Consider the following 17066-nt stretch of genomic DNA (forward strand, 5'->3'; position numbering starts at 1 on the left):
TAGGAAGCGTACGTAGTGGTTGGTAACCAGCTAAACGTGTTGTTGCCACAACAACATTCGTATTGATTTAACAACCATCAGTTCAGAGAGCACGATTGCTGAAAACTAATTTGCAAAGGTAAGCCGCTCAGATGAAGTCATGGAATCGGACAAGTTAAACGAGTTGAACCGACAAATAAATGAGATTAAAAAGCGGATTTTATTGGCAGGTAAGTTCTCTAAGCCTCAAAACTATCAAAGTAGCAATATTGAGGGGAATCCTTACAGAGGGCCAGAAAACGGCAAATGCGGGCGAATGGCAGAAGCAAAATCGGATTAATTGCGACACAATTAGCTCGTTGAAAAAGGACATTAAGGAACAGACTATACGAGCGAGTCGACTGCGGAATCCCCTTCAGCGCCCAGTGGTCATCAAGGAATCCACGGGGGAGTCCCGAAGGGCACAGAGCTGCACACCCACAATAATTGTGGGCAAGGCCACCTATCCGGTGGGTGCCAAAAACGCCGATGATGCCATATTCCTCACCGACCTCAAAATCACGGAGAGTCGTAAGCAAATGGATCTGTTGCGGCATCGTTTTAAGTCCCGTCAACAGCATTTCAGTAAATTGGTGGAGAAATATCGAGGATTACTGGCCAACAAGGAGGCACAAAATCAGAATATGGGTGAGAAGCCACCAGAAACTCTAGAGGAGGATGCCAACAGGAAGGTGAGGAGATTACTCCTGGAAACCGCAGAGAGGCAAGGTGTTCCAAAAGAAATAGTGTATAATTCCTATTATTTCACAGCTCGTATGCCAGCTAGAAAATGAGATCCACCGCACAAACGTCCAATGGATGGAGGCGGAGCACATTCGAAAGAAGTACCGCTCCATTGAGGCATCCTTGATGACGGATGCGGAACGTTTCGAGCGTAGTCTGCGGGAACTGGAGGCCTCACTCAGCGACCAGAAGGCGGAAATCGAGCGACTGCAGCAGGTGCACAACGAGGCGGTCGAGATGAGGGACGCGGCCAAGGTGATCCTGCAGCGGCAGGAGCAGCAGGCCAATCTCTCGCAAAAGACCAGGGAGCGACAGGCTCTGGACTTCCGCAAGCAGGTGGAGGCGCGTAAGCTGGAGCTGGAGAGGATTGGACGCAAGTTGTTTGCCGAGACCAAGACACTTGTCCATCAGGATAGCGTAGGATCCAGTTCGGGTGACCAGCACACCGCGAAAACGGAAAACGGCGAGGAGGAACCGGTGTCTCAACTGGAGAGTGTTACCAGCGACATGGAATCATTGTTCAAGCAGCTTATGGAGGCTTCCGGTGCCACATCGCCATTTGAGGTCTTCGAGAGATTCAGCGCCCAGAAGGAGTCCGCAGCCCGTTTGAATTACCTAAGAAAGGCGGCGGAGGCGGAAAAGGCCAATCTGGAGGCGGAACGAGAAGCTTTGAGCAGTGAACTGGAGGCCTCAAAGTTCTCGGATGTCAAGGAGAGTGAAGTGTAAGTATTTTAAGATAATTTAATATTTGTTTATGCTCACGATCCTTTCCAGAAATCAAGAGGTTATTGAACAAATTAAGAACAGCATTGCCGCCAAGGAGCAGGATCGCAAGCTGGACACTGACGAGGCGGGAAAATCAATGGGAGTATTGAAGTATCTCAAGGAACGCATCTGTGAGATGATCTTCAAGGTGCAGGAGGTGGACGAGAGCAACATAGAGATACCCGAAAGAAAGCTCCATGTCAGCGTTGCCGAACTACCTAACTTTTTGGCCCATACTGCCGAGGACGAGGATATGATTGAGGTAAGTTTACACTCCTCCAGTTTTATAGTCAGAATGTTACTCATTCATACATCTTCTCGAATAGATACTCAAAGTGAAGATCAAGCGCTGCCAGGAACTGAGCAAATCCGAGGATGTGCCACCGTTTGAGATACCCAAGCTGGACATCGTCGACGAGGAGGAGGAGGAGATGTACAAGGCGGGGCAGCCCAAGTCGCCATCCATTCAAGAGGGCGAGAAGCCACAACCCATGCCCGTTTGCTACTACAATCTATTCGCTGGTCGGGCACAAAGAGCTGCTGGCACTTCCTCATCCTCTCCAGAACAGGCTCCAGCGGCGGGTTAGTTTCAGTTCGTTATAGCCGAATCCGTATCAGGTCTTTAATATTTCGAAAATACTTCATCCACAGTGGCCACCGCAGACGATGACAACGAAGTGCCATCCCGCAACTTCCTGAAGCGACAATCAGTGCTCATTGTGGATTCAAAGTCCCGGCGAAAACCATTTAGACCCACACCCGGTGGAAGACGCAAATAAGTTGGATCAGCGATGGATTCGATTATATTGAAAACATTTTATAAGCTTAGTAAAATCCAATCTGAAATCCTTAACTGAAGGGGTTTACATGCCTTTTGCGGTTGCCAACTTTTGTGGTTTCATTTCTTCGAGCTAAACTTTAACAAATGGTCTTTCGTAGAAGAAGTGAAGCAACTTTGAGAACTTCCTAACTACGAACCTGAAATAAGATTTATTCTTCAACTTGATGTTTTTGATTTTGCCAGCAAACAACATGTAATCAAAGTATGCAGACTACAACAAATATCTTCTTGCAGTAGACTAATTTTAAATAATGAATGGAGTTTCTAGAGGGGCCATTTGCTCATCCATTCTTGTAGTTTATGGACGCCACATTTTCAAGGCTAGAATATCCAACTAAAATTCCCCCCAGTAACTTATCGCCTGGGGGCGATTTAATATCTAAGGCAGCATCTTCTGAATATTCCTTCCGCTTGCTGCAGTTTCTGGATAAATGTCACCAGCTTCAGTCAAACGACATAACAAATAGCTGTCCTGGCGATGCATCTACTGCAAAGACAAGGACAACGCAGTGGGTAAACAGAATTTACTGCCCCCGAGGAGGACGACTTGGTCGAATGGATTGGATGCCGTCGACTGGGAGGAGCACTTTTGGACTGGGTGGTTGGATGGTTGGATGGTCGGTTCGGTCTGGCTGGTAAATGAAGTGCAAAACGGAACAAAATGCGGACCGCGACTGTTTCAGTCGAAATAACCTCTCAAAAATTGTTTACAGCATCGACGTACAGTGGGCAAAATGGGCGATTTCGTAAATTCCATTTACTTTAATCATAAATCAAATGTGTAATTGTTTATTTCTCACACGGCTAAGAAATTATGTGATGTTTTATTAATTTTTATGATTTAATGCTGCTATACAAACGGAATTACATTTCAATGAATACGAATTGATTTTTCGATGTGCCCATCCCCTGCTTTGCCCACTGTAAGGGCGAAGGACATTTTAGAAGGCAGGATGGACGTCCTGGCTTTTTCTAGTTAGCAACAATAAAGCGCACCAGCTGACGATGAACAATCAGGATGGCCGCCGCAGAGGCAGCTGCAAACTTCAGTGGCGATGTGTAAACAAAGACGCCGATGATCCATGGCCAGGGCCTCCAGCCGGAAGTCCACGGCCAGGACGAACAGGACGAGCTGTGGGTGCCAAAGGGGCCAGGGGAGTGCCGTGTTGTGTGTGTCAACTAAATGTCAACAACGAGGACATAAACCACAGCAGACGACGCATACAAACAAACCCGGCAGTAAGATGGAAAATGCTGGCCCAAATGAAGGAGGCAAAACTGCGACAGCATTTCCGAAGAAGGTGGCACGAGTCAACCAGTTGGAAAAACAAAAGCGTAGCCCTTCTTTGCCGACGGCAGGAAAACGGAGAATCCGCCGGAATGGCAATGGCATTGGCCCTGACTGCATTGAATAAACCCTCGACTCGAATAACTCGAGGGTAACTTAGGGGGTCTCGACTTTGTGCGGTTTTCACTGCCATCCAAAGGAAACGCTTTTCACACTGGAATGTCGCGGCCTGCGGTTGAATTGCACTGCTTGGCCCCACCATCAGCACCATCACCAACACCCATCAACACATCGGTGGCTCTCCGGATGGCTCTTTGTCCTGCTCTGCGATGTAATTTACCCCTTAAATGAATATGAATTATTTTTTAAATGGAAAAATGCGAATGAATGCTGGCGTAGAACAAAGGAAATTCATTGAAAATTGTTTTAAAACGCGCTGATGAATGGAAGGAGGTAGATATTGAAATGAGGTTTAATCATCCTCTGAAAGGAAAAACGTTTATGAGGTGAAATCAATTTACTTTCGCAGCAATGCTGGCCTTTAAAGAAGTCGATTAAAATATTAAAGGTTTCTTTAATAAGGAGAGCAAATCAGGACAGAAGGAAAATAATGCCTCAATTTTTATTTGTCTCTGCAATTTTTTTCAAACAAGGTGTAAAAAAATAAAAGTGAGTTCTCTACACAGCGTTATGCTTTTTAGTACCTCATCAAAAGTTCACTTTTATTGAAATTAATTTCCGAGATAAGAAGATAAGTGTAAGTGCGGAGTTAGATGGCAGATAACATAAATACTGTCATTACGTTTCTCAGCCTCTTGCTGTAATTTTTTCCCCCATTTCCCGTGCTCTGCGGCGGAAAAAGTTTTTCCAGCTTGAGCGAGTCTAGGCAACTTTCTTTTGCCATTCACTCAATGCTTTCTCTCCAGTGGGGCACACATAGCCGAAAAGTCCTTTATAGCAATTACTAAACTCTAATCCCCGGAGTGCGCCATCGGGTAATCCCCGAACCACAATTGAGGCCGAAGACCTTAAAGGGAATTAGCTAATTAAAGGTAAGTAAGCCGGCCTGCATCGTTTGTAATTGGATAGTCACGACTCCTATCCTGCCATCAATTCCCATACCAGACCGTGTCCTGGCAGTGCCACACCCACTTTTAGGGCAATTAAGCTGGCGCGACCGTTAATCAAACGCCCATCGATTCGCAAGACAACGCCACTAATTTTAAGCCCATCGACTAAAGGTGGGCGTGGCCCGGCCGCCTGGCAGCGGCAAACAATAAATTTGAATTTCTGCTGGCGTCGCGGAAAACTTTTTAACTGTGCACGAAAACTGCGGTGGAAAAGCATCAATTTTCGGAAGGGGCACACTGAAGAAACAAATATACATAAATGTTAATTTTAAAGTGTTATAATATATGTGTTAATTTTTAAAAATATTTAAATAGACTTAAAAGCTAATTCAAATGTATTCATTTTTATAATAACTATCGAAATTATAGTGCTCATTATAATTTTTAAGTAAAATATATGAGATTCATTGTACATATTTCTCTCTTTGCATCTGTGTGTGTGTGCATGCGCTTGACAGTGTGGTAAATAAATGAGCGGATACGGAAACGGTTTGGCATTCGCCCCGTCTCTTTCTCCCTGTGAATGTGTCCCTTTCGCTGGGTCGGCACTCTGCGAATGATAAATAACGTAATTTCTTTACAACTTTTCATTCAAATTTTCGCTACTTTTAACCGCACTCCGGGCTGCGAACGCAGCCTGTTGTTAAGTAAAATAAATTGCGATTCCGTGTAATAAAAGTCAATCATAATAATTCAATGACGCGACGTATTGTTGTGCCTCGTCATTGGGCTGCCTGCAGCCATGCCATCGTGTGCCATAGCCACCCAAGACTGCCACCCATTGAAGGTCGTTTACTGCGCCACCCACCACCACCCACTCACCCACTGGGCTTTCATAAATACAGCTCTCGGGGGAATATTTGAATTTTTCGTTGATTCATTTGATTTTCTGGCACGAAGACTTCAACTGAAAGATGTCTCTGGTTCAAGTTGATTCTTCACTTGTGCTTGACTGGTTGGAAAAGCAGGAGGAGCAGCACTTGCCATAATTAGTTATCATTAGTCAACTGATCAATCACTCGTGACATGAATAGCATTCATTGAAGAGCAGCATTCAGCAGAAAGAAAGACAAACACAGAAATCATGAATCCATGCTCAATATTAGCAACCTGGTCTGGTCACCCAATGCATAGACGCCATGGAGTGGGTTTGCACCCATGGTGATCATGAGCTCGGTGAGTACAGCTGCGGATATCGAGTTCTGGAAAATAATCAGCCGAATTGACGACGCTTTTGATAAGCTCATGTTTTGGTGATATATCAAGATAATCTACGAAGTAGACGGCATTTACCCGAATCATTCAAGACTGCTCTTTGATTTAATTATGTTGCTAGGAGCACTATGAAAACACAAATTAAAATATCGATTATACATATAATATAATATGATTAACAACTCTTTTCGCAAATTCAAATCGATTTTCGTATTCCGTTTTGATAACATCTTAACTTCCTTATTATTATTATAATTATTAGTGGAAGATTATTAATTTGTAATAATTTGATGAAATTTATCCATCCATATAGCACACCCTATGATTGGGATATTTATCGGTGCACTGTCCCAATAGCTCATTGAAATATGGATAGTCGTCGGGACACTTTTGCGAGCTCATCGAACGATTATCCTGGCAGATCGTGAATTCCCTGCAGTTCGTGTTAATGGTGGACACCATTAGTTGGTTCCTATTGGCGCAGCGATCGTAGGAGCAGCTATTGTCCTTCGGCGAGGCACACCGCTGGCTCCACCACTCAAAGTGCATTCCCCAAGGACAGCTGCTCCACTGGCCCACGTCGAACTGGGAGGTGCAGGAGTAGTATCCGTAACAGGTCATCAGATCCGGCAGGAGCTGCACTCCATCTCTATCCCGTGGATAATACTTGGAGCAGATATTATGGTCCGTGGATGGTGGCGTTAACAAGTTCTCCTCATCATCCTTGGAACAGTAATGCGGCACCCAGGATTGGCAATTACCCGATTTACGGTTAAAGTATCGCCCAACGGAGCAATTCAACAGTGTGCCAAATCCATTATGGCATTTGTAGTAGCTTTGACAGCTCTTGGGATCGCCCACAAAGGAGCCATCTTTCATATGGGAGCAGATATTATCCTGTGGACAGCCGGCAACCTCCTCGAGGCAGGTCTGCTTCTTGTTGCTAAACACCTGGCCCACACCACAGTCGCCCCAAGTGGGATCATCCAAATCCGCGCACTTGACGAATCTCCGACAATCAGCCGGATTGGCCACGTAATTCCACGGCTCGAGGCTGGCGCAAATCTCCGAGAGCTGGGACTGACAAATCGTATCCGATGCCCTCTTGCAGGTGCCATTTCGGAAACTGTATAGTAATCCTTCAGTGCAGCTACGCCTATCGATGAGTTTGTTGTCCTGGCAATATCCCCAGGCCTGGCAGTCACTGGGATCGCCAATATAGCCGGTTCCAGCCCACAATTTGCACTTGTCCTCCATCGAAAATCCTCTAATCTCCGCGAGAATGGCCAAAACGACACCCAAGTGGAATCCACATGGCGGAACTACGATGAGCTATCTTTAGTCTCTGGTCATTCATGACTCCGCTTTTAGTACCTCTCATTTTGGTAAGACCGCCAACTGTTCCGGAACACAACGCGTACTGTACTCGTTTCCCAATCTATTGCTACATTTAAGTACAGCCACTTATCTTGGATTTCTGTCGTGTCTTGTTGGGTAGATATCGAAACAAGCTGATAAGGGCGAACATATTTGCACAATGAAATTAGAAATGTTTCGGATGAGTGACAAGCGGATAAGAAAGGTGTCGATTACCCAAAATGTTCTCGCCAAAATCGTTTTTGGGAAACCCTTTCATAGCGCTTGCTCAATTGATAATGTGTAGAGTTAGTGACGTGAAGTTACAAAACTTGTGAGTATGTCACTTTAAAATGCTATTAAAGTCAGCAGTTGAATTTAATTTGCTTTAAACTAAATATGTACGTTTACGCAAGTTGCTTGCCATCAAAATGTAACAAGGTAGAAGTGAACTTAGGTACAGAAAAAAAAAACTAGCATATTCTGCAACGCCTTGACTAAGATGGTAAAATTCAGCAGAAATGTTGATATAAGTTGGCAAGTCAAACAAGAAAAATTACAAAAGATATGTACACAGTGAAAAAGTAGGAATTTATTCACTTTTGTCGAAGAGTAAAAATTAATTTTTAAAATGTTTCCGTTTTAAAAGTAATATTTTTCCCTTGTTTTATTTAGATGTCAAATATAATGTATTTTTTTCAGTGTAACTTGCAAGCAAAAATTCGCATATCCAAATACGATTATCGGAAAATATGAGACGCATGCATAAAGATAAGTTTGAATGTGTGTGTTAGTGGGTGATTGTGCTTTTCCGTGTCCTTTGCATTGTTAGCGCAGTTCCTGCTGGAAAGTGGAAATGTCGAAGGACGAAAAGGACTCGGAATGAGACGGTGCCTCAGTGGCTTGTCGCAACTTAAACTGCTTAGCATCGATTGGCTGCACTTATTGACATTTTATGCTTAAGGACATGCTTAATATCCACAACGTGCCACGCGAACTGCTTCTCCTCTGCGCCTTTAAAGTCCTCGGGCTGCTCCAGTGTCGGCACAGTGGAAAAATCAAATGATTTTGGCTTCTTATAACTAGAATGGGCTTATTACAAAAATACTTTGGAAATTTTAACACAATTTATGTGTAAACGTTGTCAAGTATCCCCATTCTTCGAACTTTAAAATCGCACAATATTCAACTATCTGAATACTGGGCAAGCAGCAGACTCGAGTTCGCTATTTAATTTGTTCTAAGCTGTATACGAGGTATACTTCCACTTCAAAGTGGTTTACAAACTCCACAGTAAATGTGAAAAAGAAACCTGCTCTGTGGAGCAGTGGGAAACAGTTGCCATCATCATACATACGTATCTATGTGTACTCCTAAATGCAAATGGCTGGCAGCCGTGTGCTCCCGGTCCTTTGGCTCTTACCACTTCCGGAACTCAAGGCCGCTGGTCCCAATGGCGGCGCCGTTCGCTTCCGTTTCCGCCCGTCTCTCCGCAGGACATTTATGCTGCTCATCAGCAGCGCTGTCGATGCGGAGACCATCTGGCGGCCACCCAACCGACTACTTGCCGTAATTTTCTTTTCAATCAGTGGCTGGCTGCCTATCCCCGAGGGCAGGAGCAAGGCTCCATATCCCCATGTCCCCATATCTCCATCCATCTCCTCCATTCAGCTACACTACAGTGGCAAATTGTGCGACTGAGACTGAAGCCGAGCACTTGATAAGTTTAAGCAAGTATGGTACACACAAAATATAGGTAGTGTAAAATGTTAATATGGATAAAATTGCACAAGCTAAATATAAATACGTAGGAAAACTCAGTTTTTACACATCTTAAGTATAAAAGGTTTCTGTTTTAAAAGTGGCCGAAATTAAAAAAAGTAATGTTTTCATTATTTTCTTTGTGTATCCGTTTAAGATTTCGTTATTTTGTCGAGGGTCCTTCTATCAGTCCATCTATTTCCCACCTACCATTTTCCCCTATTCTGGATTTTCGTGCGCCTTTTCCGAGCGTTCTTTGTAATTTTCCCCACATGTTCACGGCTTGAATATTTTATGGGCTTAAGTACTTTCAGTTAGAGCCTTTGCCTGGCCTTGTGCGTTTTCACCTTTCACCCCGTACATAAATTCATTAGGTTAGTTTGCTCTTGGCTTCTGGTCATTGTTTGGTGTTTGTCGGGCAAGGAGATTCACTTGTTGAGACTGGGGTTCCACTAACATACCTGCAATGATAAGAAGCGGGTGAAAAGTCAGTTTTGGGCTTATGTTGATGATATCACAGACCCAAAGTGGCCTGAGTAAATTCGGCGTTATTTTCACTCATGAAAGTATCGATTTAAGTTTATGTAAATTCCAGCTTAATTGAATAATAAATACATCACTATATCGGAAATAATTAAAAAATACACATGCCTCCATGTGTTTATTAAAAAATCAATTAAGCTCCAGCAACAATTTTCATGGCTGATTTGTGTGACACCAAATATTAATTTATGCTCAATATTAAGCAATTATCTGTGCATTAACTTTTGGTCTTGATAGTTGGTTTGCTACTAAAATTATTCATAAATGATTTAAGTGCTCGCTTTTTTAAAGCTTCCAGCAAGTGTCTTATCTTTAAAGACATAAAATATTAATGCACAATTTTGCGAAGCTATAACCTCAGTAAACGTTGAAAGTGGACGTTAAGCATTTTGTGTTAGCGAAACATCTTCAGCAGAAGGAGCCACTTGGGCAGCAGGGAAAATGAGCTCCGGCAAAGTCAGCAGGTCAAGGATTAACACGCTCTCTCCCACCTGTCTCATATAACTCATTTTAATTAGGTTAAATATGCAATAGAAAAATGAAAAGTGCCGAGCGAGGCAAGGCAATGGAAAAAAATGAAAAGACACAAGCCCCCTGCTTTTGGCCCTTGTAACCCCACCGAGATTCCGGAAAAGCGTTCGGCGGATGGTGCTGGGAGGTGGGTGGTGGATGTTGTTCATAGCAGGCAACCAGCTCAATGAGATGCAAAGGACGATAAACAAGTCCGCCAGCAAAGAGGATGCTCCGCTGGCGAAATAAGGTCACGGGTCCTCAACTTGAAGGCGAAGACACGGCGCTCGGCGGAAAAATGGCCGAAGGAAAACTGCACGGCCAAAAGGCGGCCACCAAGTCATATTTTCCTTGGCCCAAATGAAAACGCCAAACAAACACGAGCGAAAGACCCGCAGCCAAGCAAGCTGAAAGAAGAATTATGGTGGCTTCCCACCCAGTCGAGATGGAGGAGTTCAAAGTGTGGTTCCGTTCGGTTCGGTTCTGGGTGGGCCACGTACTTGGAGTATTTTGCCAAAATTAAAATTTATGAAGAGATAAAAAAGCGTTAATGGCCACTCGCAAAGGTCACGACTGGCTGGACATACCGTGGGTCAAGATGGCAGGAATATAGGATAATAGGATTTTTATAGCACTATCAAACAACATTGTTAGAAATTTTTCTACACTGCTGAAAATAAGTATGACATACTTTTTATCTAGTTAAACAAAGGTATGTACCTCTATTTTGTTTCCTCTTTAGAATTTAAGTACACATTTAAAGAACTAATGCCATCTTTTCATACATCATCCCATCAGTTAGATTTTTAAAAGTATAACATCTTAAATACATTTTTTTTTATCATAATGCTTATTTCTTGAATAATTCACTTGCATACCAATGTGCCCGTTTGGTGTTAGGGTGTTACAATTTTCCCCCAGAGTGGCAGATGTAGCAGAGTGGACCCGCCACGCGAAGTGGAAACCACAGCGAGGCAACGACAGCGACCGGCCATAAATGTTGCATTTTTATCGCACGGTCTTAGAGAATTCTAGGTATGGTCCAGATGGGCACCAAAGTGCTACGCCCCCACATTTGGTGGGGCATGTTCTGGGGCATTATAAGGTGTAGGCACTTTGCCAGAAGCCACGTGTTGACTTAGTGTGGCGCCACCTGGGGAGCGGTGGCGGCAGCTCAGCCATAAGTTATCAGGGTCAAAGTGCATGGGTGGTGGTCGCAAAATAAGACAATAAGAAACATGAAGTACTTAAGGTTATAGTCTGCCTAATTCTGGCATTGTACACGTGTCTGCCAGTGAATTATTTGGAATAGTTGCTGGAATTTTTATACCCATTACTCGTAGCATGGGCCACCAGGTGGCTAATATCCGATTTTTCAAGCGACATTTGAATAGCAAGTTTTGGCCGAGCACGTTGTAAATTAAATACAATTTGATTTGTGATGTTTAATGGAGTTATACAATTTTTTTAATTTTTTTATTTTACAAAATATGTCTTCTTTAAAGGAGAACATGAAAATCTTCCGCTAAATAAATGTAAGAACCTTTTAGAGACCTCAATGCTGCTACTCTACCATCTAGACATGAGTGAAGTTTCCATTTGGGATATTATACACTTGCAATGTGCCTCCATAATTCAAGTCCGTGGGACACATGTCTAACTGGCGTGCACAGGGGCGATGGATGGGTCTGCAGATGGGGGTGGTGGTGTTCAAGGCTCCAAAGTCGCATTTCTCGCTCTTGAAACAATGTCGACTCGTTGACAAGCTCCTCAAGTGCACCTTCGCACACTCCCCAGATGCTTTGTGCCAGGGCCATGGCATCCTCCATCCAACTGAACGATGCTAATGGCATTCGCCAGTTGTTGCTGTTGCTGACATTACTGATGTTGCTGCTGCTGCTGCTACTTCAAACGCTGCTGCTGCTGCACTCGAAAAAAATATGAATAAAAGTAAGAAAAAGGGAACGGACTACGCTTCACAAATATGTGATTTCTCAGTATTACATTGCACTTAAGTTCTTATTTATAATACTGTACTTAAAAATCCCACTACTGAACCTAAGAATTAATCAGTTTTCAATACTTAACTAATTATATATAAATTATATAATTAAGTGCATGTTTTGATGCTTAAGCATTAAAGAAAAAAAGCAAAACTGTATGCCCAAAAATTTAAGTACGTTTGTATTTTGAGACTTTTGGGACTATGCTGCTCCAAGTGTCCTTTCGCAACCGATTTTTCCTTTTCCCCGATCACGCGCTGCTGGATGAAGGGCCCCAAAAGGAGCACCACGGGCAGTGGAGGGGCAGCCACTTTGGCCAGATGCAAATGCACGTGAGTGGCGCCTGGGTCAACATTTCCATGGGACGACTGGCTCCCTGAGATGGGTCTTTGGTGGATACTCGGAGCGGTCGTGTTGTGTTGGTGGCGTTTAACGACCTTTTAAATGTGCGTCTAATTATGTTTACGTGCTGCTCCGTGCGACACCGAAAAACGCCGAGAATGGATGGCTAAATTGCCGGGCGAATGGCTGAAATGGGTTAAGCCGGTTTTTGTGGGCATGGCTAGAGGGGCGTGTTGGCGTGGGCGGGTTGACTTGGCACAAATCCATTTGCTCACAACTTGTTAATAATGCGAGTTTACGGTCACTCGTCGTCCCAACGTGACCTGTCCTCGGCGAAAGTATTGTTTAAATTCGTAATTGGATGTGGACCCAAGTTAGCTGAAATATAACCGGCTTCAAAATTCAGGGTCCTTGGTAGAAGAACCTAAAAACACTTTGTTTAATGCCGAAACTTTACCTATAATTTATTAATTGTTGTTTTTTAATTGCTCGCTGCTTATAACTTTTTTGTTTTAACTGCAAATTACAAGAGAGGGGATTTCTTAACCCGTGATAACATTGTGTGAATAACTAATTATTTTGATATTTACACTTACTAAAGGACTAAAGGAGTTCGCAAGTTAGTTATTTATTCAGAGGTTAGGCCAAAAATTTTATTTAATCCATTAAGTTTAAATGAGTGAAAGTTTTGCACAGACGGGAATTCCCTTGAAGAAATGCACTTTCCGGTAGAGCAATTTTATTCGAGATATTCGTGGAAGCAATAAAGCAATTTCTCCTGGTCCTTCAGAGAATGGAGACTTAAGTTTCCCATGGACCTGCTCTCGTTCTTGTCCAATGAACTAAACAAAACGCTATTAAATTACGCTTGGGGGTCGAAAAGTCCTTCACGTTTCGTCGTGTATCCTTCCACCGCTCCACCTGGCCTCTCACCTTCGCCACGCTGAGTGGAGCACGGGCTGACCTTTGACCTTCGCAGCAGCAGCTGGATATTAATTTCGTACTCTTAAAAGCGACCCTGCCAGCTCTCGGGGGTTTACTCGATACGCGGATGCTTTTAAAATAATTATTTCCCATATTGCCATATGCCATGTTGTGTAAATTAATAATCTGCATATTGGGCGTTTGGGAGTGGTGGATGGGTTGGATACTCAGCCTTTTCGCAATGTTATGAGCACAGGTACACACAAAAGGAAAGCCCGCTTGAATGAATAATTCATAAATTGAGGACGGCCAGGGCGTAATAACGCTTTTTAATAACCAGCGAATTGGGCAACGCCGAGCTGCCGATAAAATCGAATCCTTCCCTTATGCCAGCGCCGAAAAGCATTTATCTTGTGCAGTGTCCTTGCCACCGGGTGGCGCAACCCCCCCCCTTTTAATGGGTCTTTCGGCGAATATTCAAGCATGAATTGTTGGTTTGGCAATATGGGAATGAAACGATTGCAGCGCGTTTATTGCATCGCCCGCAACAAAATGTTTTATTCGCCAGACAATAAACCATAAATGCAAACATGAAACGGAATCCGGCAAATCTGTGTGCTCGCATAAAGTGCAAAAAAGCTGGAAGGATACTGCGCCAGGATACACATTTCATTCGCTCTCTCCGCGGGTAATTAGAGATACACAGTTAATGGAGCGCATTAACTTTATTGGCTCGTCTTAGTCAGGCTTCTTCGGATCGCAAACAAAGTCGAATGTCCGTAATTAACACAACGATTCCACGTGCTTACGATTCGCTTGAAGTTCATTTAAATTGCACAAACATGTTTTGCGAATTAAATGTTTATGATTATAAATAATAAAAGCAAATGCATTAGCAGCCAGAAGCGTAAAGTCAAGCAAAAATAGATTCAATTATAAAATATGGCATTAGTTCAAGGCAGCAACACATGTTTGTAAGTCGACGTACTTTCACCATTTACATCTTGGCCAAAACTTCCTGGAATTAATATTTCTAGTATAAAATACGAGCTGCTGTTCGTAATAATACCATCAAACAGCAATCCGGAGTGAAAGTCCCCAAAGTAAGAGCGCTGCTCTAATGAGGGAAACTCATTTGGGTAAAAGCACAAAGCAAAGCATTCCGCCCATTAAGAGGCATAATAATAAATACTTATCACCGGTGGAGCTCAGCGGGGGGTAGTGGGATGAGGGGGGAAAACGCAGCGAACATATTGTCGCCGCACCACTGCCCACAAACCAGCGAGCCACCCACTTTCACCCACATTTCTCACTTTTCTCCGCACGGAGCACAGATGTGTGGCAGCAAATGCCGTAAAACAAATGTAAAGTGAAATTGCTTTCGCTGTTGCCAGCAAACAGCGGCCACGCCCACCGACCTGTTCACCCCACGCCCAAAACAAAAAATGAATGAATTTCTGGCAGTGTGTGTATTTGTACAGAGAGAAAAAAATGTGGGACACAATTTTGCACTTAATATTAAAATGCATATTTAAGAAACATATATAAGTACAAAGATTTCATTTGATAACTTTTTTAAGCTAGTTGTATTTATTATTTTTGCTTTCTTATTTATGCCAGCTGTTTTTTTTTGTTGCGTGTAAACCCTGCATGTGTGTGAGTGTCGACAGACGGATGCGGAAACGGATGTGAAAAGTGCAGTCATAAATGCGCGCCGCCCTCTCCGTAAGATGTTAATAATTGCCGACCAAAGGCGCTGCGGTGGTTGTTGGTTGGTATCATTTTGGCCCTGTAAAGCAGCCATGCCAACGAAACGGAGATGAAATTTTCAAATTTGCGTATTTTCTTCCCACTTTATGGCGTTTCGCGCAGCTCCTCGTCTTCCCAGGGGCATGGCTTTGTAATTATGACAAATGCCAAAGTGCGGCGAGTGTGTGTGCGAGCACATATTTGAGTCAGTGTGTGCGGGGTCGCGCGACGGGATTTCTGATTTTTTGCATTTCCTGTTTCTACGACGAATCTTGCGCTAAGCTCCACAGTAAATATAAAAATCCCCGGGAAATCCCCGCAGCTACGTAAACTACTAAATCAAAGTGCAGATTCGCCTGGGAGGTAGAAAGTAATTTGAAAAGGAATTGTTATGTATGAATTTGGAATTCAACTGGACTGCAAAGCATTTGTTGTTCGCCTTTTTTGCAATTCCAAATCCCTTGCTCAATTGCTTTGCTTTTAATTGAAGAATTCAGTTGGGCTATGTGGGGTTTAAACAAGCTTCATAAGTAAGTGGTAAGTGTAATGAATGTAATGATACTTTCAATTTGGCTTGCTGTTGCTATTTTATCTTTTTAATTCGCACTCAATACTGCTTGCAATGTCAATATTTACGATATCCTTCGGGCCCGTCAATCACATCCATTTCGATAAAGACACACCATTCGGATGTTGATGGCCGGATATCAATTTTCCGGATTTTATCGAATGGATCTATGAATTTTGCATCCGCTTGCTTACTGTTTCTGACTTGGCTGCAGTGAAACTTTGCTCTCAGGCATAATAAATTTGCCGTGTCTGGAATGCTCTTGCGTCGGATGGAAAACTTGTTCACAGTTCAATATTTTCCAATTACATGCACGTATCCCTTGGCACTTGGCCCAATGTACCAGTAACTTACCCACTTTCCCATTTTCCACTTTCCCACCTCCACGCAAACACTCTGGTGCGAATGCTCGGCATTGAAATACGAACTTTAAATTGAATTTTTGCGGTTTGTCATTGTTCACATCCGGATTCTCTGTATGTAGCTTGCATCTCCCATCAGGACGCGACCCACATATGAACAGCAATAGGGATGTGATGGTGATCGTATTAAATAAGATCCGATGTTAAAAAAAGAATTAATACATTGAGTTTTACACGCAAATCATAAGAAATCATTAGATCCCCTATAAGTATGCAACACTTTTTTTGAGTTTCGTTCTGTACGAGTATGTACCTAGATACAGAATACTTTAGATACTTTTAAATGGATTTTAGAGTTCAAAGGATTTGTGGATAAACTATTTAAAGGTTTATCCAATAAATATGTAAGTTTCTAAAATTATTTTTAACCTATTATATATTAGTCTCACTAATCTCACACGTCCAATTTAAGCCAGCTAAATTCTTCCATATCCATATCTGGCCATCACTATTTTCCGCTCACTTTTGTTCGTTAAAATGCGTTTCTAATTCAATTTGCTGTCAACGCGGTGGCCAAACAAAAAAAAAAGGATTCCGTCCATGCCAGTTGCATTTTCAGCGGACAAATATCGTGTGGGCGTGTCATGTTTGCTTTGCCACCCCGCCCACCGATGACTAACTTTTTGCGGTTTGGAAAATTATTTTGCTGTAAGTGATATCTTTTAATTTGCGGAAATTGCACCACGAACTGTTGCCGCTGTCACATGGGACATGGGACTTTAAAAGCCATCGACGCTGCCATTGATGTTGGAATATGTTTGCATTTAGCGGATTGCGATTGCGAATCGAATAATGAATGGGTCCTCGTGGTTGTCGCTCCCCTAGTTTAGTCATGTAATGCGATTTGCCGCCATGCCAGCGAAACAATACGAATTTAATTTGAATTT

General features: G+C 43.1%; 3 protein-coding genes across 3 annotated transcripts in view; 1 reads left to right on the forward strand and 2 right to left on the reverse strand.

Moving 5' to 3' along the window:
- LOC117139107 (putative dipeptidase NECHADRAFT_87110) overlaps window positions 1-17066 on the reverse strand; it is an 86724-nt gene that overhangs the window by 29372 nt on the left and 40286 nt on the right. The gene's annotated exons all lie outside the window — the stretch shown is intronic.
- Window positions 131-2306, forward strand: LOC117139114 (myosin-9). The gene is made up of 6 exons (XM_033301254.1): window positions 131-209; window positions 268-710; window positions 790-1484; window positions 1537-1789; window positions 1854-2109; window positions 2179-2306. Exons 1-6 carry the CDS (start codon window positions 140-142, stop codon window positions 2304-2306), a joined length of 1845 nt encoding a protein of 614 aa, XP_033157145.1. The 5' UTR covers window positions 131-139.
- LOC117139125 (peritrophin-44) lies at window positions 6269-7405 on the reverse strand. The gene is made up of 2 exons (XM_033301271.1): window positions 7376-7405; window positions 6269-7323 (listed from the first exon to the last, which is right to left on the reverse strand). Exons 1-2 carry the CDS (start codon window positions 7380-7382, stop codon window positions 6299-6301), a joined length of 1032 nt encoding a protein of 343 aa, XP_033157162.1. The 5' UTR covers window positions 7383-7405; the 3' UTR covers window positions 6269-6298.

Source organism: Drosophila mauritiana, chromosome 3L (genome assembly GCF_004382145.1).
Source record: "Drosophila mauritiana strain mau12 chromosome 3L, ASM438214v1, whole genome shotgun sequence".
Classification (NCBI taxonomy): domain Eukaryota; kingdom Metazoa; phylum Arthropoda; class Insecta; order Diptera; family Drosophilidae; genus Drosophila; species Drosophila mauritiana.